Raw genomic sequence first — 27,864 nt, forward strand, 5'->3', positions numbered from 1 at the left:
CGTGACATATGGATGAAATCTTGGTCACATTGATGACTCCTGAGCAAGCTCCATTCACTAATGAAGACCATGAGATGTGGTTGAATGTGTGGTTGATGATGATGATGAGATGTGGTTGTTGGGACTCAACTGGTTACATTAAGAAGAAAAACGTGTGAAAAGAGAAGATGGAAACACCAGTCAGGTCATTTTCTATCAATCATCTATTTATTTATTCATTCATTGTGAATATTCATACAAAAAAGGTAGATTTTCTCAGGAAGAAGTGATGTCAGATAAACAGGAAGTGGTATCAATTAACTTTACATTCAATACAGTTAATTCCACTTAGCCACCGCCCCCCTCTTCCTCCTGGACCAATGGCAGGGAGGCGAGGGGGGTGAAACCTGCAATGCTATTGGTGCATTCTGGACTTCATAAATCTATTTTCAATATTACAAATATATAAATGCTCTACACAGTGATAACAGTGATATGGTGTCAGGTCTACTTCAGGTCATAATAATACTTCACTGTCTTCAAAGACAGGCACACGCACGCACACACACACATACTTGTCCACTCATGTATACCCAAGCGCACACACACACTCACACTAAATATATAATAAATTCAGCATCATGTGCCGATCAGGAACTAAAAACTACAACTTTCACGTTTTCTTTACCCGCTCACCACTCAGGGCTCAGGTTCAGAGGTCATTTCTACTAAAATGTGATCAGACAGGACAGAAAGAGTCAAAACAGGCAGTAAATAAAACAATCAGCCAGTAAAAGAGATATCAAGTGCTGTGTCTTTTGTTTTTTTTTTAGTGTTTATTGCAATAGTGTGCATTTTAACAGGCAAGCCAGTCAGAAACCAGCTGTTCAAACAGTCAGTCAGTCAGTCAGTCAGTCAGGGTCTAGAAGGCTGCAGCTTCAGGGCATCAATCGCTGGACTCCCCAGTACAGAGGACAGTGAGCAGCTAATGCACTGTTGTAGTGTGTACGTTCAGTACGTGTGTGCTCATCAAAGCGACAGATGTGGTGGCTCAGTGTGGATTTTTGTACTACTTTGTACTAAATGTCAGTGTGTGTATGTGTTTGTGTGTTAAGAGATCTCAGCAGAGTGATTTTCACATTTGCTCCTTACATGAGGCCACATCATAAGTCAGTTATTTATAAAAAAAAAAACAAAACAAAACAAAACAAAAAAACACAAGCAGGTTGAATTCAATATCAGATGTTTACACTGATTTTCTGCACTGCAAGAACTAAAAATAATTTTACGGTCATAATTTAAATAGATTTTTAATGGTAATGGTTGAAATGATCACAGGATTTAGTCAAAGGATGCATCATAAAAGACAACATAAAAACAAAAAAAAAATCTCAGTATTCCAGGTCCATGTTTTGGTCTCATCAGGAACTGTGATGATGACAGAAATCAGATAAATGTCTTTGCTGAAGGAACATCATGGATCAGTTAGGCACAATCCACAATCACTTTAGTGTTTGTTGAGGACTTCCTCCCTTTCATGACAGTCAATCTATATGTTTCTATTTTATCTATTTATCATTACCACCAACTATTAAAGCCACTGTTAGGAAAAATTGATTTCTGAGATTTACTGAAAAAAAGTTGATAAACTGAAAAGGTTACAGTGTTGTGAAAAATAGTAATAATTTTGACACAATCGTCATAATATTTCAATGATAAAGTTGTAATTTTACAAGAAAATATTACAGAAATAAAGTTGTAGTTATATGAGCAAAAACTTTCAATATTATAAGATTAACTTGTAATTTTAAGAAAGATTTTGAGAATGAAGTCCCAGTATGACCACAAAGTTATTTTGAGAATAAAATGTTATAATTTAAGTCATAGAATTACAAGAATAGAGTTGTAATTTTAAGAGTAAAAAGCTATAATATTTTGAGATGAAGTATTACAAGAAAAAGGTTATTTTAAGAATAAAATGTCATACGTTAAGATTCCAGTTGTAGAATGAAGTTGCAGTTTTACTAGCAAACAAGTCACAGTATCACAAGTCATGAAATTAGAAAAATAAAGTCGTAGTTTTCTGAGAAAAGGTCAGAATATCACAAGATAAAGCGTAATAAATTATAATAAATGCATTAAGAATGCATTGTGATCAGAATGTGATGGACAGATCACATCTGGAGCAGCAGGTGTAAAGGTAAAACTTCATCTAATCTAACCACAGTATGTGACATTTTATTCTAAAAATAACAACCTTATTCTCATAATTAGTGAAATTATAACTTCATACTCAAAATTTTAAATTTTAATTAAAATTTCAACTTGATCTCTTAATATTTTAACTTTTTTCAAGTAAAATTACATCTTATCATGTGACTTCAGTTTTATCCTTCTTATATTATGACATTTTCTCATAGTCAAAAATGTATACATTAAATTTAAATTGATATATTATGACTTTCCTCATAAAATTACCTTTTCTCATAAAATTACAACTTACATTTTATTATAATTATTATTATCAATTAATCTTGTCATATTTAAACCTCTCATAAAATATATATATATCCCTTATCTTGTAATATTGCGATGTTTTCTCCTAAAACTTGGCTTAGTTTTTTCTAACAGTAGCTTTAATACTCTGTTGCAACTCTCACCACAGCAGCACTGAGTAAAAACACAAAAGTGTGGGTTCTGTATGTCTACTCTATGAATGGTGTGTGTGTGTGTGTGTGTGTTCAGCGCAGCCAGGAGCAGGGCACCCACTGGGGTTCAGTGTCCAGTTTGTTGATGAGTCGTAGCAGCTCTGTGTAGGCTTTGTCCTGGTCTGTGTTGACGATGATGGCGTCAAACAGGTGACCGCAGCTCTGCTCCATCTCCCGAGCTTTCTCGATGATGTCACGCAGCTCCTCGGGCTGTCCACAAAACACACACACACACACACACACACACACACACAAACAAACACACACACTATTGAAGCAGACTTAAAAGACATTTTAAAGATGTCAACAACAGTGATATTTGTCTTTGTCTGAATGCAAACAGACAGTAGAGACAGTTAGACCAATACCTTGGGGTTCTTGTTGTCTTTAGCCAACAGGGCTCTGAGTCTTTCCTGGGAGGGTGGAGCTATGAAGATGATGTAAGGTTTCAGGTCTGAACTCCTGAGAACCTTTAGAGCCTGTACACACACAGAGACACAAATACATGAAGACTCCACCACCACCTTCATAGACCTTCCTACAATAAACATGTTAGCATGAAGTTCTGACAATACAATGTTATAATATACAAACTGTAAATGGGCTTTTGGACATTGTCTCTACTCACTTTACCACCCTGCTAAGCCTGAGTTTGTGTGTGTGTGTGTGTGTGTGTTTGTGTTATACAAACCTGTGTGTGTAGACAGAGCACACAGATTTTGCCAGTGTTGATGACCTGTCTCACAGAGTCTGTGCTGGTCCCATACAGGTTCTTCTCAAACTCGCCAGACTCTATCAGCTTCCCTGAGGAAAACAGAAGAAAAATGTCATTTGTGATGTCTGGTTGTTGATATGGAATCATTTATACACACTGAGACAGGGCTGGATCTAAAATGTCTAGGGATTACTTGTGTATTACACAAATCACAGAACTGGATGTCCAAATAATGACTTGTGTATTCACTTTGTTACTCATCCCAGTCTGAACATTATACTTAATGCTCCATAATTTAATAGATGTGCACCACCCTCTCCGCCTCAACTGTAACAGTGCACATTGTTTGTGTTCCTCTGCCATAATAATACATTATAATAATAATAGACCTCCATTGTTGTCCAAAAACTTTTAGCTAGCTTGTTGCGCTACATAACAAAACCTCTTGACTTTGTACTGAAGTTCTCTGAGAAATTTACAATGTAGTACAAAGTTAAGAGGCTGTAAACTGAACTGCATTCCTGCACACACAGTGGTGTCTGCTGTACAGGGAACCTCTCTCCTGAGAGTCCAAATTTGATCACTGTTATTACTCTTTGGAGCTGTGTTTAAACAAACTATGGTAGCCATTGCCTTTGGGACGCAGGAACGTGTCAGCCAGCACAGCAGTGTGACTCACTGACATGTTTTTATTAAGTTTTGGACAACAATAGAGGTCTACAACACAGAGGGATAAGATATATCCGGCTTTGGATACACACAATACTTGTAAGTAGGATGAGTTCATTGTTGGTCTGTTTCTGCACATGAGATTGTTGACAATAATAAAAATTTAGAAAATCACCAGTCTTATCCTTTAAGTGGTTCGAATATATTCTCTAGGGACCTTCAATATCTGTTTTAAATTTCATGGCAATCCATTAAATGGTTGTTGAGATATTTCAGTTGGAACCACAAATGTCAACCTCATGGTGGCGCTAGAGGAAAAGTCAGAGGATCACCAGGATTGATTCTCTGGGGAACATGAATGTCTGTAGGACATTTCATGGCAATCCATCTGATGATTGTTGAGATTTTTCAATCTGGGCCAAAGTTGCAGGCCAACCGACAGCATGCCATCCATAGCACCATGCAGCTAGCATGGCTAAAAACAAGCAATGCCTGACACATACTGAAGGATGTCAAACAAAATCATCAGTTTAAACAAGTCAAAACAGTCAGATGAAATCCTACCTGCTGCCAGCTCTGTCTCAAACGTCTGACGAGACACGAAGTGGTAGTCTCGACCACTCAGCTCGCCTTCTCTACGGCTCCGTGTGGTGTCTACGACACACACAATCACAGGTTAGTATATCCACAAACACATGAAACAATGTGTACACTGTGTGTGTGTGTGTCTGTTGAAGTCTTACGAGGCACAGCTCCAGCAAACCGTTCCGGCTGGTTGTTGAGCAGTCTCTGCCTGAGCTCCGCCTGCCCGCAGCTGGTTGGACCGATAAGTGCAATCGGCCGCTTCCTATTGGCTGGCTGGTGATACAGAGCCATCTCCTCATAGGTGAGAATCTCCTCGTTATCGATATCTGGGCCAGTGAAAGAGAGAAGAGAATTTTATAATCTGATGTGAAGGAAAAGCTGCAAACTGGCGAGTCAGTAAGACATATTTGAGGTCATTTATTTATAAAAACTATTTCTTTCATTCAGATATAAATTACATCATGTGCTGTATATATTTGTATCATCTGTATTTATCATATCAATCAGGCCACAGTGTAAACATTAAGGGTAGACTTGTATGTTATTTACCTGATAAACACAATACACACTTCATGGATATACATTCAAGTGGCTAAGTGATCTCTATACTGGTGACTGTGGTGTGGTGTGACTATTCAAAATTTAGAGTGATAATATAACAACTACAATACTGTTTGGAAACATGTATTTGGTCCATTAGACTAAAAAATGTGACTCCCATTCATCCACCCATTCTTTTTTCTGTCTTTCTCCCAGTTGTCATGCATGACTACACCTCCATATAGATGCCTGACTACATGTATCAGCAGTTTATATATACATGGAAGCTGGCCTTTTGATTCCATCTGATGATGTTTGATGAAAGACGGGTCGTACCATCATTCCTGTGAGCGTTGTACAACAGCTTCTTTCTCTTCCTCTTGTTCTTCTTTGCACACCACAGCTTCCCTGCAAAGAAACAGATGCCTTAAAAAAACACAATCTACCCAGAATGCCAAAAGGACTTTACTGCTAAAATGCAAGTCTTATTGCATTTATAAACAATCTGGAGCAATTTTATCTTGTGTTTGTAATATGTATTTATGCATGAATATATGTGGAGGTGAAGTTGTGTCCTGTGAATTTGTTGAACTGGAAAATTGTATACCAACAAACTCCCCACATTTTCCTTAAACTATAACCTTAAATTGCTTATTCACAGGAACTAACCAGACTTCTCAGGCTCTTTGTCTTCTTCTATGGTCTGTTTCATGGCTTCTCTCTGCTGCTGGAAACTCTTCCCTGTGGAAAAAAATAAGAGAACATGAGAGACATCGAACAGCCGTTGCCTTTGCAATGCAGAGTAGCCATTATATAACCAACTACCCTGTGCGTTTGACTAAATTCTCCCTACGTAGTACCTGGTACCAGTCCAGCAAGAGGCTGGTTATCCTCGTCTCCATCCCTGTAAGCCTGCCACCAGTTGGGGTCTGACTGACTGATGATGTGGAGAATATCTCCTTTCTGGAAGGACAAGCCCAGCTCTCTGCATGGCACGTAGGGGTCATCAGATGGGTCATAGTCAAAATGTGCCTTCACATGTACCTAAAAGAGTGGAAGAGGAGGGACGGAGGGGACACACAGGAAGACGGATAGATCCATGACACTAGGTTAGATATTTGATTGTACTTCCATATCTGTAGTTTATTGTGCTTTTATGATAATGAAAGCTGTATATTTTAACTACACTGCTACATGTAAAGCCCCACTAGGGACAAAAGTTGAAAATGAACAATATCTATAACCTGTGCAGTACATCAGCTTCATGCTCTGTAATGGAATTCTATTAAACTGCATCATATCTATCAAATAAAATTCAAACAAACTAATCAGCGTTTGCCGACTAAAGGCAACTAGTCTTCAGTCTTCTGCTCATTCTAGTCTTGTTGAGGACTCACCACTGACTCTTTGACAGGAGGAGGTTTGCTCTGAGTGCTGGGAATGAGAACAAAGGTCAGGAGGCCGTGCATGTCCGCCTGACACAAACACACGCACACACACAAAAGAGAGAGAGAAAAACCGTCAGCACAGAGTAAAATATTCCATAAATTCTCATCCTATCTGTGTGTTTTAAAACAAAAACTATGTCTGAGTAGGAAAAAGAACTGTGTTTCATATGTGCACGTGGGGATACTTACAAGAATATCAAAGACTTGGTTGACATCTTTCCCTCTGATCTCTATGCCATTTATCTCCAATATTTCATCTCCTTCTGATAAAAGTCCGCTGCGTTCAGCTGCTCCGCCTCGAACGATACGACTGATCACAACACTGTCCATTTCATTACGAACAGTCGCTCCCTACAGGAAACAGACATACAGTCAGATGTTGGACACACATGGACTGTGTTATTTATAATGTGCTGTTTAGAGTGTACTGGACTCAGGAAAAGATGTGTGTAAAGTACATGAGTGTGTTTTTGCACTTTTTTTCATTGGCAAAGCACTCGTATTGTATGACATGATTGTGTTTCCTTTGAAGCCGTAACTATTTTCCAACAGCATTAGCTTTTGGTTTTTTTTTGTTCTATATTGTGTTGACTGAAGCTAAAACGTGCTAAGAGGACTGATAGGGTGCTTTTTTAAATTTTTCTTCTTCATCTGCACCCGTGCCCCCAGCTGCAGTTTCTCAAACATTTGAGTTGTTTTCTAGATATCTAGTGCAGGGTCTGGAGCTGATCAAATTGTGCAAGAGGCAAGTGGACACATGGGCAGGCAGCCAGTCTATCATAAGGCTGATGTACCCAGACTCACAACCATTCACACTTAACCTAATTAATCTAATGTGAGGAAACTGGAGCACCTGCAGGAAAACAAATAAACTCCACACAGCAAGTCCCCAGGCAGCCCTCTGTGACAACTTACACTGATCAATTCAAGCTAATGGATTAGAAGCTAAACGACAAGTTGGGTAGGATGTCAGCTTTCTATGACTGTCTCTAACTGTCTTTACCTTGATTTGAGTGATATCAGCCTGGAGTGTGTTTGTGCTGTATTTGTCTCACCAGTGGTATGTCTTGGGCCTTCTCTATGCGAACAATCTTCACAGTCTCTCCTCCCCACTGGGTCAGCGTCTCTCCCTGGGAGGGCAGTGGTTCAGGCTGCATTTCTGTCTCTGCTATGCTGTCATGTGCCAGAAGCAACGACTGCGAAACACACATACACACATCTCAGCCACAGGATTGAAGCAGTGACAGTTAAATGATTCTTTTGTGTAGCTGCTAATACAGCTTTAAAAGGTGTGTGATTGTCTCTACCTGGATGTGTGTGTCTGACAGCAGGCTGTGGAGTTCGAGTCCCTCTTTGTTCTGACTTGACTGGATGACATTCCGGACCTGAAACAATGACGACATATGATATCATTAGTATCATCATGAGAAATATTATCATAGTTGTGATACAGTATATTATCACATTAAAGGATAGGTTCACAATTTGTGAAAGAAGTTTTCCTCGCTGTAATCATTCCTCCTGTTCATACTGGATATTAAAAGATCCCCTTCAAATGTGTTTTCAATGTAAGTGATGGAGGCCAAAATCCACAGTGTGTCCACACAGTCATTTAAAAGTTTATCTGAAGCTTATCTGACGCTTCAGCAGTCTGAGTTAGTCATATCAAGTGGATATCTGACACATTTTTTTAGCATCAAATTCCCTCTTTGTGTTTCATCAGACAGTGTTTCCCTGTTGAGCTGTGGTGGAAGTATAGTAACAAAAAGAGGAACTTCAGCTCTAAACAGACGTTGAAAGATATCTACTAGATTTGACTCATTTGAACTGAAGCTTCAGTTAGCTTCTGGCCCACATCATTTACATTGTAACTATGACACACGCCCCCAGTGATGTGAGAGGTCAGGAAATGGTCAGGCCAATCAAAGGCCACCCTACAGCCTGCACTACATGACGCAGTCTGGAGCTTGTTCCAGGACGTCACCATTGACGTCACAGATGACATCAATGGATTCACTGAGTCTGTGGTGGATTTCATTTGTAAAGCAAAAGAAGCGACTGTACCCAAAACTACAGTTAAATTACTCCACAACCATAAACCATGGATTACCAGAACCATCCGGGATGCCATAAATACACACACTGCAACACTGGGCAATCCCAGAAGCATGTGGCAAGGTCTAACATCTGGGACACACAGCCTGCGTGAGCAGTGCGTGTGGGTCAAAGAACCTCTTGCTTTTCATTTCAGTGCCCATGTTAACAGATCAGAGCAGCCACACAGCCCATGTGAGCTGCGTGTCTCCCGCATGGCTGCTGTGATGCGTCATCTAGATATTCAGGGTCTTGTTTCCCCATGATGCGCGCGGTTCTCAGCAAAAATAGACAGGAAAAATGATCTGTTGATAGTCATATTGACAAAATACCAGCAACATTACACCTTTCACTATAGTTTTAATGTCTATATCTGTAGAATATGTCACAGACATGAAGTGTCACCACTGCAGGTCAGGCTGCGCGGCGCACGCCAAGGCAAGGGACCTCTCTGGCTGGGAACTCACACGGACACACAGAGCTTCTTTTCTCGACTCCTGATCGCTTTCTGTGATAATAGTTAAAACCGGGACTGCTGCCTGTTGTTTCACCTGCTTCCAGGTGGAGATTTGGTGTTGGTACTTTCCTTACTTGTTGCCAGTTTCCCTCCTGACAGTTAGTTTGGGGGTTTGTTTGTTGGAGTGTGTTTGGCTTGTTTGGGGAACTTGGTGTCATATGGAGGGCTTTTCTTCACTTGGAGTGGTGACAGCAGGGGTTTAACTTGTCCTGTGTGAGGAGTGTATGAAGCCAACACAGAAGTAGCTCCAACCAGACCCCACCATGCCCGTCAGAAAGAAAGTAGCTTTCACCTCACATATTTTTCACAATTGAGCACACACTTCTTAACCTTTTTCTGTCTAAACTAAATATAAATGAAACTTTATGATGAAATGATATGAAACAGTCTATTATTAATGGCTATTATCAAAGTCAAACTCTATGTAGAAAGACAGGGCTGGCAGTAGCAACACCACAGCAGCAACACTGTCTGTGTGGACACCACATGTATGTGCAGTTCAACGACGTGCACACACACCACTCAGGAAGAGGTAGGCTGTGTGACTCAGGTGTAAGAACTTTGACAGATTACAAGCAACCCCCCACCCCCATCCCACCTCGTCAAGTGCTGGTGTGTCTCTAGCAAGTGAACTAAGTGGGTGGGCGCAACTTTCACACCTATCGCCCTTTCTGAGCATGACATCAAGAGGGCTTTCAAGCGTGTGAACACTAATGTGCTGGCGCCGGTGTTCACAATGATATTCGACCTGTCCCCGGGTCAGTCTGTCATGTGCTTCAAGAAGTCCACTATCATTCCTGTGCCCAAGAAAACAAGGCCAGCAGTGCATTGAAGTGCATTATGAAGGGATCTTCTAATGGTCAGTATGAACAGGAGGAATGATTACAGCAAGAAAAAACATGTTCCAATGTTCATTTGGGCTCCTGACTGTTGTTTTAAGACGGACTTCAAAAATTGTGAACTCATTTCAACCCATTTCTGAACTTAACACATCATTTTGCAGTAAGAGAGACAATTGCGACACAGAATGACAAGCTTGTCATAATGTGGCAGACTCTAAATGATATACTGCATTTTAAAATAAAAAAGGTGATTAGAGACAAACATAAGGGAATTGTGTCTAAAACTATAAGGAGAGAAGTCATTAGCTTGACTTGAACTGAAGGTATTTTGAGTACTTCATATGGTCCTGCCCACTGTGATGGTTTTCATTTTCATCATTTCTTTTCTACTTCATTCACAATAAAAAAAAGAACATGTTTCTAGGAGTACGGTATGAACTAAGCTTTGCTTTTTTAAAGCCAAATGCAGGGCAGGGGGCGGAGATGCCAACATGAAGCAGAAATAATGAGATTCCACTGAAATGAGCCATGAATAGCTCTGACAGCTCGCCAACTCAACAGCGTGGCAAGAGAAGAATTGCAGCACTGATCGTACCAGCATCCTGAATATTGGCCTTCACTTGAAGTGGTTACTGATGGCTTTCACCATCAGCCGGCTAGAAACAATCAAACCCATCTTATTCTTTACAAAATAACGTATATATTTGTGTGCACGCTCATACTGCGAGCGCTTGTGTTTCAGCGCTAATTGATGCTGAACAGAGCTGCTCTGTTTCCAACCTTGTTATTACACACTCACTGACCTTAGCTTTCACTGTGTGTGTGTCTGTCATAGGCTACTTTCAGGGACAAATTTCAGACTAGAGACCGGTTAATTGGGGATGGCTTGTCCAATTGGGGACAAAAGCCGTGTCCCCAATTTGGAAAAAGCTTGGGTCAGTGGTTAAGGTTAGGATTAGGCAACTACTGGTTATGGTTAGGTTAAATCTCCAGGAAATGAATGTGTAAGTCTATGTAATGTCCCCAAACGTGACCTAAGCAAACATCTGTGTGTATGTGTGTGCGTGTGACAGTAAATTTAACAAGGCATACAAGGATTGTCAAGGAATAAAAGAATAAAATGTATAGTTGTATTAATGTGGACGACCACAGGTTACCTCCATTGCCATCTGCAGCGCCTGGTGTGTGTGTGGGTATGGAGGAGAGGGTCGGTGCATGCTGTTGGCCACCGCATTATGGATCTTCAGCGCTGACTGGAAGTCAGACTAGACAGGAGAAAGGACACAAGCATTTAGTGTCACATTAAGCATATCAACATGCTCCTTTTACATCATTGTGCTTGTAATTACTTTAAGTGCAGTTAAAATATTATAAATCAGTGAAATCATTATACTTTAATAACTATTTATCAGACTGTTTCAGTTGAAACACTATCTATGAGAGCTTTTCCATTAGCTGTTTTTGAACAGCAAGTGTCAACTAGGTCTTTCTCAGAAAAACTTGTTTTGATCGTTTGCAGTTCACTTGGAAAAAACAGAAGACCTGGGTAGTTAGCAGAAGCATTGATAACTAACCGACCGTGACTGAACAGACAGACAAGAAATGATGCCACTGAAAAATCAACGGGAAAAAAATCATTAACTATGACTGAAAATTTCACCATTTCTACCATCACAAAGTTTTCAAATCAAGACTACACTAAGCCCACTAAGTGTAAAAATGAGTTTGTAAGTGTGTGTGGAGGTCATGTTTGTATAGATCTCCATGTACACCGAAATGACAAAATGCTAAATCTGTTCTCTTCTATTTCTTTTCTAGTCAAAAACAACAACAAAATAATGCATTACAGCCATTGGTCTGGTAAGCAGTGGGAAACAGCCTGATACTGGAAGTTCAGACCAAAACCAGTACTGTGTTAGATAATACAAATGGCTGTTTTGATGGGGGCGTGTTGTAATGAAATATGATGCCAAAAGGCCAGTTGGAGTATCAGCTGAGTGAGTTTACAGGTTTATTATATGTCAAAACGCTGCACAGCTGTTTATAATACTTTGATAAAGGATTTTATAACTCTAGAAAGTTTATCACTGCACCAATCAATTTTATCCTCTGTTACAATGATCCGAGAGGTAACAGCAGAATTACAGCCTAACTTGACCTTCTCAATATCAAAATGACAACTCAGCAAAACAACTTCAACAATATCGGTGCCAAAAATCAAACTTATAACTAAGTTCCTTTAAGTTTTGGAGTTCATAAAAAGGTTCCTGGAAAAGTTCATTTGTTCAAACTTTGACTTTAACAACAAAGTTGGGAGAGAAACAATGAATTAGTAGTTGTTATCTTTGGACATAAAAGCATCAAGAATATCTAATAGTGACAGATAAGTGTGCATATCAGTAGCATTAATTCAAAAAACACTTGAGCTGTGTCACTGTATTCCCCAGACTCCTCTCCCCAGACTGAACCTTCATTCCACTGTGGAAATGTTGTGTTGTCAGCTCAGACACACTCCATTCTACCTCAGGCGTCATAAAGTCTTGAAAAATACCACAATTACTGTACATATTGACCCAAGGCTTTTTTTCCCCTCCTCTAATTCCTTTTCTATTACCTTGTTTAGTAGTGCAAGAACCAGCTCTATGTCATTCTGACTCTGCTGGTCGGACAGACAGCCCCGGACCTGCTTCAGTGACAGCAGCAACTCCTCCAACTCTGCAAGAGACACACATGCAGTCAATGACCTTTGACAGAAATCCTCAGATTTGTAAATCCGACGCAAGAGATGAGACTACAAAAAATATCTAATGATCAGAGGATGATGGTAGAAGACATCATGCTTGTCCTGGCTTCAGATTAATGTGTGTGTACGAGGTGGCATTTCATTTCGTAGTCAAGACTCGGGTGTGTTTGTGTGTATGCGTGTGTGTCAACATCTCCGTCCCTAACAAAGTTTTAATTAAGTCGCCCTCGAGAGCCTCTCATGTCCCGCTCTCCCTCCCTGAGGAATTCCCTCCCTGACGCTACACATGTCTTCCTTACATTCCTTTCCCTCCCAGCTTTCTCTCTCTCCATCCATTTACTTCCTCTTCTCCAATCTAACTCCAACTTTTAACATCCCTATCATATCTACCTCTTTATCCTTTCCTCTCAGCTGTGTATATATGTGTGTGTGTGTGTGAGCGTGTGTGTTTTACCCAACAGTGCTTGTGTGTGCTGGCTGCCGAGCGGCGGCTGCTGCGGTGTGTATGTGTCCTGCAGGAATGTGGGGTTGTCGATGCCGATGTGGGGATTCTGGGAGAGTTTCTTGAGTCTGAGCGAGGCGTTCAGGTCCATCTGCCGCCCCTCCTCCTCTCTACGACGACGAAGGTCCTCCTGACACACACACGCGGACAAGTAAACGCGTCATAGACAGGACATGGTCCAGTTTCACATTTATCAACCTTTATTATAGACTCTTCTATAGGCCTTTTTCACAGTAGACGTTTGGACTAGTAGAAGTACAGGTGTTACTAATATTAACAATGGCTGTGTTCTATTCAAGTGTCCCAGTGAGTCATGACAGTGTAACAGTGAGCCAGCATACCAGAACCCTGAGAATGAAGCAACCATCACTTTATTATTTACAGCTTTGCTTTGCCTCCTGTGAGAAGTTAAAATGTGTCTGTGAAAAAGGACGATATTTAGTCTTTTGAGATGATCACTGTGTCAGATGAAGAGATCATAGAGTCATACACTCTGTCCCTGACCTGTGGTTTCATGTTAGACCCTGAACAATCATAGCTTGATGTCTTTCACCAGTTGTATCAAGGAGGAAGGAAAGGAGGTGTCGGGGGCTGATTTCATTGTTCAGGACCATAAATAAACGTTTACATATGTAAACATGGTTTCATGAATTGAACGTGAACTTTTTTCCTTCCCAGTTGGTGAAAGGGCAGCATACATGTGTGTGCGGAGGGTGCTGTCAAAACTAAAGGTGGGATTCATTCTGTATAATGCTCCTGACACAAGTGTGACAGTTACATGGTTACAGGTTCACTCAATTATATAACATCAGTCCTCTTTTCGCTTCACTGTGTGTGTGGAGGAGTGCTCTGTGCTGCTCTGGTCCAACATCGCAGAACATCAAGTAGAAACTGTAAAACTTGGTGAGAGAAGGCAGAATGCTGCCTTTTTGTCTGGATATGTGTCTGCTGTCTTCCACTAAAACAAGCAGTTATTTGGTGGCGCTCACTTTAGTAGCTGACACCCCATGTCTGTCAGGTCGGACCATTGTTAGGCTGATATTGTGTAGAATGGTATAAATAGAAGAAGCTAAAAATAGTACATTACAAGTAAAAGTCCTGCACTTGTGTTATTTTAGTAAAAGTACCAAAGTGTTATCAGAAAAATGTACTGATGACATCAAAGTAAAAAGGCAGGATGGCGCCTGTCAGTGTTTCATTATATATTATAATAATTATTATGACTCATGCATTAACTTCTAATCCACATTTTCATTTTGTAGCTGGTCATGGTAGAGCTAGTTTTCATTATTCATATTTGTTTATAGGAGTCTGAAATATAATGATGCATCATATTTTATAAACTGATTATATATTTTATTGCAATTCTTAATGTGGAAAGCCACTAGAAACTATAGCAGGAATATACAATAAATGTAATGAAGTAAAAACTGAAATGTAGTAGAGTAGAGGTATAAAACAACATGAAATTGAAATACTCAAGTTAAGTACAAGTAGCTCATAATTTCATTTAAATAAAGTCTGTGGTAACACTTCATGCTCTTGTGAAATCAGCAAGTGCAAAGATATGCAGACTATGCTGACAGTGGGTAGTGATTGTGACATACTGTAGTGCACTGATCTATCATTTGTCTCTACTCTTGTTTTTGCACTTATTTGTACAGCAATTTGTTCGAATCTGCTTGTTTTTAAACGTACTTCATAGAGAAACTTGTTTGTTGAAGCCATATAAGTAAAATAAGTTTAACAGTGTTCATGTGACAAGTGTGTGTGTGTGTGTGTGTGTATATACCTGATGCTGTCGTATCCTCTCCAACTGTGCAGATCGTCGGACGGGCAGCGTCCGGCTCCCCAGCTCCCCTGGACAGTCCACGGCCATCTCCCGATGCTGTTGTCCTCCCCTCAGATCTTCATCTCCTCCTCCTCCTCCTCCCTCTCCAGCGACATGGCCGTTCAGGTGAGAGGTTGTCATCCCTCACACACACCGAGAGCTACAAATGTGTGTGTTTGTATGACTCGACGGGGCGTGCAGGTATGTGTATCTATATATCGGGGGGGAGTCTAGGAGGGTAGCTCGGTAAACAAGGCAGCCATGATACCTTCACCTGTAGAGAGAGCAAGAAGATGATGTCATCACTCTAGTCTGACTGGTCCAACATTCCTCTGACATGTAGCTGTCATTATACCTTGTTAGCATTGATGTTTACCGAGCTACACTTTCAGATATGAGGTATTTACTTACCTGTGACTACCAGTCTATGATGACTGGTCAAACACAGGCTCAACAAGTGTTCAATACACCACATAACACACAAGGTATGTGTGATATATACTGGCTGACTGCTTTACAGATGAACTCTGTTACCAACTGACTAACTAGCAGCTGACTGCCTGGAAAACTTCTGGTTTTATCATAACTTGGGTCTTACTTTCATAATTTCTTGGCCCTATTAGTTATGGTAATATTGTACTGTTCAAAGTGACATTTAGAGACACAGTGCTACAACAAAGTCAGACAGGCGAGAAACACGAGCAGTCAAGACAGTAGAAAAGTTGCCAACGAGCAAACAGTTTAGCCAGATTATCTAAACCACTTTATATGGAGAAACATAGAATGAGAAACCTGAGAAAACACACATTAAACTTGACTCATATCTCAGTATTAACACACTTTAGGAAGATACAACTCCTCTCTTGCTGTTTAATCAGCCTAAAACATTTTTCTCATGTGTTGGAAGAAAAAGGAAAGTCCCTATTTAACTGATCAGTTACTGTGAAAGAGTATTGTTCTTGTTAAAGGGGAGATCTGCACAGTTCAACAAGAAGTGGCAGCTGTTCTAGAGCCCCAACACTGATCCTGGATGACAACCATATAGAAGTTGTGTTGTCTTTTCCATCACAGTAAAACATATTTACTTTGAACTTTGGGAACAGTTCTTGAATGTTTATTTTTCTGAAAGTAATATATTTGCTGTTTTTATGTGCTCTTTCAAATTGCATGTAAAAAAAAAAACTGAGTGGAAACTCTGGAAAATTGAAAAGTCAAAATATGGAAAAGTTTTCATGCTTGGCTCAGGCAGAAAAGTTGGTGTATGGTTGAAAAGAAAATGTGACAAAGTGCAAAAAGCCTCAGTGAGTAAGTGATGATGTCCACTGAGACAAAAACATCAACTCTGTATGGAATGATGAAGAGACTGCAATGCTCCTCAAATCAATACATGAAACAGAAATATCACATTTCCATCATGTTTTCCATGGTTTGAGGTTTGACTGCTGTTCTAATGTCACTTTAATTCCATGTTATTATATACTGTTTTGTTCAATAAAACATAACAGACAAACAGACAAAGCCCTCACAGTATTGGGAAACTGTGTACACGTATAACTGCCACAAGTACCGTTAAAGTTAAACCAGAGAGTCTGTCTTCCAGATTGAACCTGGTGATTCTGATCATTATTACTGGTAGAAATGCCACTGGAGAAGCTGACTTATGATTTGAATTAAAAAAAAAGAAAGTTCCAGTGGATCTGGGAACCATTACATTTATTTTTGCCAAAACTCTGAACTGAACTCCTATTTTTTTCTGTTATTATTGGTGTGAATGGTGGAAAACATTCACACCATGTTATTCTACCAGCATTCTATATATTTATTACTCTTCAGTCCGCTTTTCTTTCTGCAACTTAACTCCTTCCACATTCTTCAATGTAGAAACTTCATTCACAGATCCAAACATTCAGCTCAATTAGGACATGTGCGCTATTTCTCTTCTCTTCATACCTTCATACTTTCTGAAATATTCAATGTTTTCTGGCAAATTTGCTCCGTTCAAATGAATGGAAGGAATGTTCAAAATGGACAGATTGTCAAACTTTCTCCTGCATTTTCAACCCCCGTCTACTCATTCATAGTTTCAGCTACAAACTTCATTCAAACGTTGAAATGTAAAGGTATTATTCAATGTTCAAATTCCATTAAAACTTTTCAAAGTATTCAACTTTGTTTGAACCTTAGCTATAATGAGGATCTATTAGAAAAAGATTCAAACCCATTTATCTTCAGCCTCTTCCAAATCGTTAATACATGCACGTAGAAACTTCATTCAAACTTGAAATGGGTCACAGCATTTGGGACTTTCACATTTTCATGCCATTCATACTTTTTACACAATTACAGTTCAAGTTTCATAAAACTTTCAGCCCTTCTCAGATTTAATGATGGGTGTGTATTGTGTGGAATGTTCAGATCCAGAGTGAGTGCTCTTACTGTTTGGATTTCTTTGAACTTGAACTATGAAACTATAACTATAAAAATGACGGCCAAAGCTATGACAGTAAAATCCAGGTTGTAATAATGCAGAATCATACATTGATGGCTGCATCTGTCTGACTGGTGTACTAACTGGTTTATAAACTGACTAAATTGTGACTGCTGGTTTACAGCCCCACCTAGTTGTGTAGTAAATAAGGAACTGCCTGGGTCACTGATTAACTGGTCTGCTGCTTAACTGACTGGTTTACTGCCCGATTCATTGGATTAACTGGTTCACTGACCGACCGACTAGTTTAACAGCACAAAAACATGAGTGGAAACATGGTCACTTTCTCTCTAACTCAGTCATCTCTACCTCTCTCTCTCTTCAGTTATTTTCAGCGACAACGTCATGACAGCCCCCTTCTTTCCATGCATAACCATGACAACGGCTTTGTCAGCAGCAGGGTGGTCCCCCTGCCTCACACAAACACACACACACACACACACACACCACTATGTAGGGAGGTGGTGGGAGGGTAGAGTGGATGGATGAGAAAGTAGAGGGAGGGACAGAGTGGACAAGCAAGGTAGAGATGAATGCAGAGATGCCTTATCTTTCAATGCCACAATAACAACACCGTGTTTGATATGTTATCTCTTACCAGCAGGACTGTAGACACACACACACACACATGCACGCACACACACACACACACACACACGGCAGAGGTCCCATGATGCAGCAGTGAGGAATGCCAGGCAGCCCTGGGAACAAAATTCCACTGATGGGGGAAGGGAGTGTGTGAGTAGTGTGTGAGTAGTGTGTGTGTGTGTGTATGAGCAACCAAAACACACTAGCCTTGCATTATTTCAGTAAACTGACCACCTTGAAGCCTTGAACTGTAGTGCAGTATTATCACTGTGACAAAATGGGATGTGGGTAAATCGGGATGCATCAATCCCACTTTTTCTCTGTCGACACTAATTCCCACACAAGAGCTTTATTATCTTTATCAATTTAACATCTGTGAGGAACATCGTTCTCCTACATGAGGCTGAAACTCCACATCACACACTAACAGTCTCTTTACACTTAAAAAACCCCCAAAACACTCATAGTAACAAATGACTTAGAGACATTAGTGAAGGAAAATGAACATAAAACTACAATTAGACATTTTCGTCATTTCCTTTGCAATCATACTGTCTCTAAATATCAGTATAAACAGCAAGCTTGCCCAATAGAATGTTTTCTGAATGTCCAAGTCCAGTGAGACAGATACATCTGTCCAATCTACCAGGACAGCAACATAATCACATCACAATCCTCCGGAAATTCAACAGTTTTACCTTCATATTGTTTTCATTAAGCAGGCTGGAATATTTGACTTTGATTATTAAAAATGGTTCTTCCAGTCCAGTCTGTTCACTTCTCATATGCTTGTCAGATTACCTTTGTATATTATTAATGATATTAATTTTAGTTTAAAAGAAGTTTTACTGCTCTGTGATCAGAATTTTCAATCCTAAATGATTTTAATCATAAGAAAAACACTGAAGACATTACCAAGATTGAGAATTACAAAATTACAAATCAGTTACTGGTTACTTCAATAAATAAAAACAATACTCTTTTGTCTGCAAAAGCTTTGAAGTCTTGACTGGAAATTTCAAGTTTCTATGAGCTCAAGAGAAAAATATTTTCCAGCTTGAGTCTCCAAAAATAGTCCGACCAGGCAAAAACTAAAAAGGCACACATTAGACCGAGCAGCAGGTGAATGAAAGCAAAGCACGCCTTTGATAAGGTTTCAGTCTGAGAGGCAGCGGAGCCGTAAAAGAGTGATAAAGGGCCGACAGTCTGAGTAGTCAGACTCTGATACGCAGACATCACTGAGCTGAGGTAAGAGCAGGAGGATTTAAGCAGCTCCTCTGGAAGGCTAGCCTTCCTCCTACAACAACAAACATTAAGCTGCTACCAGCACTATGAGGAATACAAAACACAGTGAGGATAAAAAACAAGGCTGAAACTCATTCACAGACCTCAGGCAAGGAAAACAGACCACTGGAAATCATCCTGATGGATTACTGGCTACTAAAAAAAAAAAAAAAAAAAGAGGCAGACAGCCTGGAAAAAGCATGTGATTATAACCACTGGTAATGTTGATATGTTAGGAGCAAAACACCTACTGACTATACTCTCATCTCAAGCTGAAGACATGAGGCTTTGAGATCTGCTATTAGAGTCTATGTTAACATGAATGAACTGGTCAAAACATTTAACTGAGCAAAAGTAAATTCATTTTAGCAGATGGGGAAAAAAAAAGAACAAAACAGAAAAAATAGAAAGTTCCAACAGGGCTGCAACCAACAACTATTTTTGACCTCAGCTAACATCTTCAAATTTTAAAATCCAAAGAATTCCTATTATGTAAAACAGAGACAAGCAGCAAGTAGGCCTATTTCACAGCAGACATTTTGACTTGTCACAGTAGGAAATGCAGCAGTATAAATAATAAAATGAGATATGATTGAGTTCCATTTAGCTGCTTCAGTTTCAGGGTCCTGGTGATGTGCACGCTGGCTCACTGTCACAATGTCATCATTCATTTAATGCTGTGCTTTTCCTGCTTTGACGAGTCAAAATATGTGCTATATGCAAAAGGCTGATGCTCACATTTGAGAGACAGGAAACAGCACGTTTAGAGTGACTAATCAAAATTGTTGCCAGTTAATTGGTGGTCGATTGACTGAACTGATTCATCAACTGATCATTTGAGCCCTAAAGTCTTGTTAAAATAAATAGCACACGTACACACATCCATGATACACCCACACAGGTGTTTTCACTTACTTTGGCTGATAAGAGCTACACTCAGGACTGTGTGGATAATTCTACACTACATACTGATTGTAAGCAGATGTATAGAATGTGGAGAAGTGATGAAAGTAAGAATACTCGAAAGCATAAGTATACAGACTAAAGAGCAGAGAATGTTTGAGTTGCTGTTGATGCACACTATAGTCCTATAATGAAATGCCCAAAGGACAGTGGTGCTACACCCAGCTGCAAAACAATTACATTTATCATTTAAGGCAGTAAAACGGCTCCAGGGAGATGTTGGAAAACAAACAATTTGGCTCCTCTGTGCTAAGTTTAATTGGCAGTGGCTTCTTAAAGTTGCAGGGCTGCAAACGTCCCACAGCATAATTATTTTAAAATTTACTGTTAGTAAAGAACAGTAAAATATGTCAAATTCTTGTATATTAACGTCAAAACCGTATACGTATAAAGATTAGCATGTAGTGCCTACTGTAAACAGTTAGCATGTTGTATAGAACTGGTGCACAGCGTGTGTTTCATGAACATCTCCCAGTCTCTCAGTTGCATCTTTATGATGATGCAGAGTTGTGTGACCTCAGCAAGATCTCAGTCAACTTCCTCATGAGAAGAGGTCTAATCAGCTGCAGTAATTGTAAACACCTGTGTGAGTGTGCAGAGCCTTTCGATGTGTATCAAAAACCTTTAGATTCCACGGGTCATGTTCTCGGGAACGCTGACAAAGAATCTGATTACACAGACAGGTTTCGTTTTCTATGCTGACATTTAAATGTGTCCATAATACTGTGTGAGCCTGAGTTTGTGCTGATGGTAAAAAGCTGTTTCCATATCACAGTAACCAGCTTAACAAGACAGCATCTTAATGCTATAACCACAATATGAGATCTTCTTTATGATGTTGACATGAGCTGTTACCTGAGTAACCTGGTCGGGGTTTGAAATGAACACAAATCTCATTAACATGACAACAGAATGATTGAGCTATGTAGAGCCTTTTGTCTGCTGTACATCTTGCGCTGACACATCTCATCAAAGCTAAATGGCATCTGATTGGCCGCCTGCTGCTTTACACAAAGCGGTGGTGTCAAAATGTAGTGATACAGCATTTTAAACTGTGTATGTATAAGTTTCACTACAGAACCTGTTTTTATACACAAAATAACGGATATGACCTGAATGACTTTTATAAAGACATATTGATTAATTCTGCTGTTGTGTGGCTGCAGAGCTGAACCATTATTAAAAATCCTACTCTCTATACATATAAATGGAGCCTCTTAGCCAATCTAAATGAATGGACAGTATTTTCTCCTCAGTGTCAGGCTCATTAAAACACACTGTCACTCTAATCATGTGGAAAGCAGGCAAGAACAGGAGCATGACCTACTTTGAGTACTGATCCATAGTCTGACTGAAGGCTGTCTTTGAATCAGTGTTTCAGGGCTGAATGTGTTGTAGATGTAGGGGAAAGGATGAGGCGGGGTTTGGTTTAGACACCCGGTTCGGCTGGAAAAGCCAGTATTATGGCTGATGAAGACCTGCAGCTGTTTCCTACTGGATCCCTGCCCTCAGACCAGTGTCTTAGTTAAATAAGCCTTTATCTGTTGACCTGCTAGACATGCACACTGCTGAAAAAAAAACACACAAGGTTGATAAGCTAGAACCTAACATGAGGATCACAACCCCCCCCCCCACCCCCCCAGCACAAACATAACACCATCTGCCGCCACAGCTTTACCCCCCGGTGTGTGTGCATGAATGTGTGTATGCATGTGTGTCTTGCTGAGGCAACAGTTCAAGGCGAAACTATGGGAAACAAAAGGCTCTTCCAATATTGAGCCGAGAACGTGGCGAATTCTTTAGTGATTCGAGCTAAAGTTCATCTCTATGAGCTATCAGTGTGTTTACTGGCCAGCCTGTATGTCCTGCTTGCTCAAAAGTATTCACATAAGAATATATTCTGTAAAACATGTGCCTAAGTGCAGGTATTTTAATGCATTTAGGGCCGTTTAGGGTTAAGCAATGCCACAAACTGATTTGCAGGTAATGGTGTTCCAAACAAACAAACAAATAAACAAAAAAAACAACTTTTAAGTGCAGCGGTTTACAGGAGAATATAAACATCATCAATGTCAGAGTTTAAACCTCAGTACAACTTCTTATCTCTCGCTTACATTCCAAAATGTGTTGCAATGTACCGTTCTAGCCCAAATCGAAGAATATTAATCTGTAACTATTTTATTTTTATTAATCTGCAACTATTTTAATAAACCATTAATCATTTTAAGACTCTAAGATCTGTTAACTTATCCACTTAAACACAGGTATTCACAGATTTCTCTTGACTTGTAGAGATTTCTTTATAATCCGTTTCACAAAAGTGGAACAAGAATGTTGTTGGTTGCAGCTTCTCAACCAGCGTTTGTTTTTGTGAGTTGATCAAATACAAGAAGCTATTTGAATACATCAGCTTGGGTTGTGGGAAATTATAACAGGCATTTTTCACAATTATCTGATACTTAACTGGCAAAATGATTAATTGAGAAAATAATCAGCGGATTATTTTTTCTCAAGAAATTACAGTTGAAAAAGTGGGATCATATATTTGAGGACTACAAAGAGTGTTGCATTGTGGGTCATTTTTTTTAAGCCTTTAATATTGTCAAGCTGCCATGAATTACTGGTGTCAGGATGAGGAGCTCAAACAGACATACAGAGTCTGAAAAACGGTGATGTGATTTTATTTTCCATTTACTAATTTGTCAAGATTAGTAATTAACACATTTTATAGTGTTAAAAGAAACATAAAAAGACACGAAATAAAGACCTGGAGCTTTGGGATAAAGCTGTTATTTACTGGAGGAGACTTCCATTTCCTCCTGTGGGTGTCGGCTGAGTGACAGGAAGCAGAGCATAACATAATGCACCACTGACATGTAAACTCAAGGCTTGACGTTTACTGTTGAGGATTATCTGAGTGTGGAATTTGTGCTGTGTGAGAATGAAAGATGGGAGACAAAAGCTGGACAATAGAACACAGAGGGACAATCTGGATGATGGGCACAAACTTGATACATTATCCTTAGTCCTGGCTAAAGTGCAGTAGCAACAACAATAAGTACAACAGAATGGTTTAGGTGCTTTAAACACAGCAACAGTCAACAGATTATCAGCACGATCCGTAGTCGCAGCCTAATTCCAATGAAGAAAAGGAGCACAAGTGAGCTTCTGAATATTCAGCTTGTTATGTCAGCCCTGGTCAAGAGAGCATGGCAGAAAGAGAGGGATTAAGAGCGTGTACAGTACAGTACAATGTGCAGTTTGATGGCTTCAGCTTCTTAAATGTGAATATTTGCTTCTTTTTCTCGTAGTTCACTAAATCTTCTTGTGACACGCAGTTTTCACAATCCCAAAGATCAAATGATTAATCGAGAAAATAAAAAAATCTGCATAGTTGATTCTGAGAATAATCGTTAGTTGCAGCGTTACTTGCGACTAATCAAAACCAAATAACATCATGTGACGCGAGGAGCAAGTAAAGCTGTTTGTCAGTGTGTGTACTGTGAATGTCATTGGGAGCAGAAGCAGAGCCGACTCTTATCTTGTGTTCGACAGTACGCACACACACACACGTGCGCACAAACACACACACACATACATTCTCAAAAAGGGCCGTACCACCCTGTACCAGACAAAGAGAAAAAAGCCAAAAAGAGAGAGCGAGAGAGAGAGAGAGACAGAGAGAGACAGAGAGAGAGAGAGAGGGGAGGATACAGACATAAACTTGGTTTCCCTTAAAATCTTTTATGTCAATTACGATGTACTGAGTTAGAAAAGATAAATACAGATTACACGTCAATAACACGTCTCAAAAAAAGCTTACTTAAAGTGGGAAAATAGTGTAGGAAAGGTTTCAGTGATGAAGTAATGGTGCAGTACGTAGTGATGGAAACACAACACAACATTTGTGGAATCATTTATGACAGATATTTGTAAAATATTTGTCCACCACACCTTTCAGAAGTATGATACTGTATGATAAACGGTGAGGTAGGTTTCACACACTGACACACTGAAACTGTTGCACAAATCTCACTTATTAGACCAGCCACGGCCAGGCAGGAAACCTGGATCATATCTGAGGTGGATAACACCCGACCAGGCCACAATTTGGGCCTGATCGTCAGTCCAACTCTGATTTGGTGACACATTTTGCTTTGGCTGCAGCCTCACTTTGGGTCCCAATCAGGTCATGGAGCCTGAGTGAGAGAGAGAGAGCGAGAGAGCATTCCAGAGAACAGAGGACTTCTGTATTTCGCTGGCCAGTGGCCCAGCGTGCCCGTCCTCACCTCTCTGCTTCACTAGCTCGCTCTGTACGTGTGTCCGTAAAAGTCAGCCTTGACCCCGTCGCCATAGCGATGTGACCTCATACCTGGGAGTAGAGCCTATGTAAAGGTCAGTTTAGAGTTTTAGAGCATCGGGGTATTCACACACAGCCTTACATTTACAGCCACTATACAGCTTTCAACTGATGAACAGCATGCACCTGCAGCTGAGAGGCTAGGCTAACAGCCTGTAACACAGTTAGCTAGATATTCCCTCAACATATCTAAAAACCTCTTCCTAGTTTCATCATTTTGTAACACAGATAATCAATAAAATGTTACTTTAAACCATAAAAACTTGAAATATGACACATGAAAAGGCTTTTTAGCTGCTGTTGAAAGCACTGGGGAATATCAAAAGGGAACTCCCTTTACATGTCGGTATTTTTCAAGTCTATAATTTAATTAGGCTGATTTGTTCGCCAACTACAAGTCCCAATCTGTCTGTAACATTTTAACCATTAATATTTATGCCGGTATGCAGCAACAGAAAAACCCCACATCTTAGCTTAAACTCCATACAGAGACACATGCAACAACTCATATCAACCACACTATGACAATTAAAATACACCGTCATGCCACAACTTTGTGTAGATCTGAATTGTGAGTTATAAAAACACACAAAAAACCCCTCTAGCCAAGCACCATGGTAGCCAAATGTTTACTGCGCATGTCACACAACCACACACAAAGTCCCTGGTTCAGTTCCAGCCAGAGACCCTTGTTGCATATCATACCCATTTCTCTCTCCCCATGTCTCCTGTCTGCCTCCCCAATGCCCACTATCCAACAAAGGCACCCCCCCTCCCCCCCACCCACCTAAAAATCCTCTAGCAACAAAAGCATGCAAGACAGGTTTGACATGTGACAAAGTCCAGTTTCATGGGGATTTTTTTGGTATTAGTCACTTTCTAATGTCAGCAGCAAAGAAAGCAACATTTAAAAACAGCTTTTTTAAACACCATCTGGAATTCAACTCAAGACCTACTATCTAAAACAACCAATTTTTGACTGAATGTTATCAGTGGAAGTAGTGCTTGAAAACAGTTTTCCTTTTTCAAGAGTGTGTTCTCTAAATCTACTAGTCATTAACTGTTTGTTCCCTGAATCCAACGGATTATAAAGAAATCTCTACAAGTCAAGAGAAATCTGTGAATACCTGTGTTTAAGTGGATAAGTTCACAGATCTTAGAGTCTGCTTAGTATTATGTGTGGTCTTTCACTTGGTGGCATATAGTACACCTAGGATGTGATGGCCACACAAGTTTGTATTTCCACTGAATCCTTTCAGCAGGTAATAACTGTGCTGACCTGAAACATTATGACTGACTGTGCTAGAGAGCAGGGCCACACTCCTACATCCATGTTCATACCCTCATCTAACAGGACAGAACTGTCGCTGACTGAGGCAGGCATCTCAGTGACACTGAGCTACTACAGATTATTCTGTTAAATTTGTTCCTTTCCAAAGGGTGCTTGTGTAAGTGGGGAGAGAATGTAAGCTTTCCCCAAACGCAGCACAGAACCTGGCTTAACTGGCACTTAAACCGTGACAATGTGTCAGATGAACTGCCAAAGCAGAATAGTGTTATCATCAAATCCGCTCTGACAGAACTCAGGCACACAGCATGACGCTGCAGAGAGAGAATCACTCCCTGACATTAGCTGATTTCAGCGCTGTGCTTTCAACACAGTGGGCTGCGACTGATAATACAGTCATTAGTTAGTTAGTTTAGTTAGGTAACATGTTTGCCTTTCTCCTCCTCCATCTTTATACTGTATCTGTTTCTCTTCAGCTGTATCCTCCTTCACATCCTCCACAAAATTGTAGTAACCAAAAAACACAACATAGGCTTTTTACTTTGAGTTACTTAAAAAGAAATCAATCACCTGCTGTGTGATACTGTCTCATTTTGCTAAACGTTAACAGTTTATTGTATTGGATGTAAAACACACACACTCACAGAACTGCCACTAATACTGCGTTCAGCAGAACAGGTCTCATGTTATGGTGGCACAAACAACTACATACTGTTCTCTTATAGAGATAAGAGTGAAGGTTACTGCATTTGAAAAATGTGGATGAACATATTTTGTCCTTTTACAATATAGTTACACAGCAGGTAAAACAACATTTCCCTGCGGCTAAGCATTGCAGTTTATATGTATACTAAATCTAAAACTTTTAAGTCTTCATTCAGTGACGGTCTCTAGTCTTTTTTCGGGAGGAGTTTAGCGTCTGGTAGTGTTGAAATCGACCATACACACCAAGCAGGAAACTGGTTGTCATTTGCAAAACTAGCAACCTATGTAATAGCGATATAAAGACAGTAATACCATGATTAAAATACTGTAACATTTGCTAACGCCACGGGCTGAAAACTACACACTAACCTATGATAACAACGCAAACCAAACACAGTCCTCTGTTATAATTGTAAACCATTTAAACCATTTAAACTTCATTTAATCTAACATTGTAAGTTAGAGTTTCTTTCTGTATTTGACAGCTAGCTAGGTAACTCCCTAAGAGAAGTGACTGTTTTGTTTAGCCAGTATCAAAGTAACACAGAAGTAGCTGAGCTAGAAGCTAATAAGCTACATGTTCAGTAGAAATAAACCTTTGTTACTGTGAACCTTTGATATCACTCTGGCAAGAAGCCACCCTCACAAGCTTTACTTTATTTGGCAAGTGTGTGTTTATTTTACTTAACGTTATCAGGCTAGTGTTAGCAGCTAACTAGCTAGAGCACCTGTTGATAACAAAGCCACTTCAGACCGACAACACTAAAATACTCACTGTGTCTCTGAGCCGCCCGCCTGCTCCTTTAGCTGCTCAACTGTTAACTGTTGGTTCACTGTTAGCTTTAATCCAACCAGTCGTAGTTTAGGTTTTAGTTTTCTAATTCTCAGTTTCACTCTGACAAGCTTGTTGCTCGTTTGTCCGACACAGCAGCAGCAGCAGACCTCTCCTTCCTCCTCCTCCTCCTCCTCTCAGACTGTCATTTCCAACGCCACACAGCGGGAGGAGACCACATGA

The 27,864-nt window shown here is 40.0% G+C and overlaps 1 protein-coding gene across 1 annotated transcript; it reads right to left on the minus strand.

The window, feature by feature from the left end:
• Window positions 1-185: 185 nt before the first annotated feature.
• pals1a (protein associated with LIN7 1, MAGUK p55 family member a) lies at window positions 186-27,823 on the minus strand. Its single transcript, XM_044375270.1, has 17 exons — window positions 27,625-27,823; window positions 15,135-15,447; window positions 13,295-13,472; window positions 12,712-12,812; window positions 11,255-11,362; window positions 7,952-8,029; window positions 7,700-7,840; window positions 6,834-6,995; window positions 6,594-6,671; window positions 6,057-6,240; window positions 5,866-5,937; window positions 5,533-5,604; window positions 4,815-4,982; window positions 4,636-4,725; window positions 3,379-3,491; window positions 3,056-3,166; window positions 186-2,897 (listed from the first exon to the last, which is right to left on the minus strand). The coding sequence occupies exons 2-17, from the start codon at window positions 15,312-15,314 to the stop codon at window positions 2,721-2,723; spliced, it is 2,013 nt and encodes a 670-aa protein (XP_044231205.1). The 5' UTR covers window positions 15,315-15,447; window positions 27,625-27,823; the 3' UTR covers window positions 186-2,720.
• Between the last annotated feature and the right edge of the window lie 41 nt (window positions 27,824-27,864).

The sequence above is a fragment of the Thunnus albacares genome, chromosome 15 (genome assembly GCF_914725855.1).
Source record: "Thunnus albacares chromosome 15, fThuAlb1.1, whole genome shotgun sequence".
Classification (NCBI taxonomy): Eukaryota; Metazoa; Chordata; class Actinopteri; order Scombriformes; family Scombridae; genus Thunnus; species Thunnus albacares.

Bases quoted from the DNA above. Each gene is read 5' to 3' on its own strand.
- pals1a (XM_044375270.1), bottom strand. From the start codon at position 15,314: ATGACAACCTCTCACCTGAACGGCCATGTCGCTGGAGAGGGAGGAGGA. The intron at 7,841-7,951 runs GTAGAGACAATC...TGTGTTTCGCAG, and splicing joins TGTCAGACACACACATCCAG to TCGTTGCTTCTGGCACATGA. The intron at 4,983-5,532 runs GTACGACCCGTC...TCACTGGCCCAG, and splicing joins CAACGCTCACAGGAATGATG to ATATCGATAACGAGGAGATT.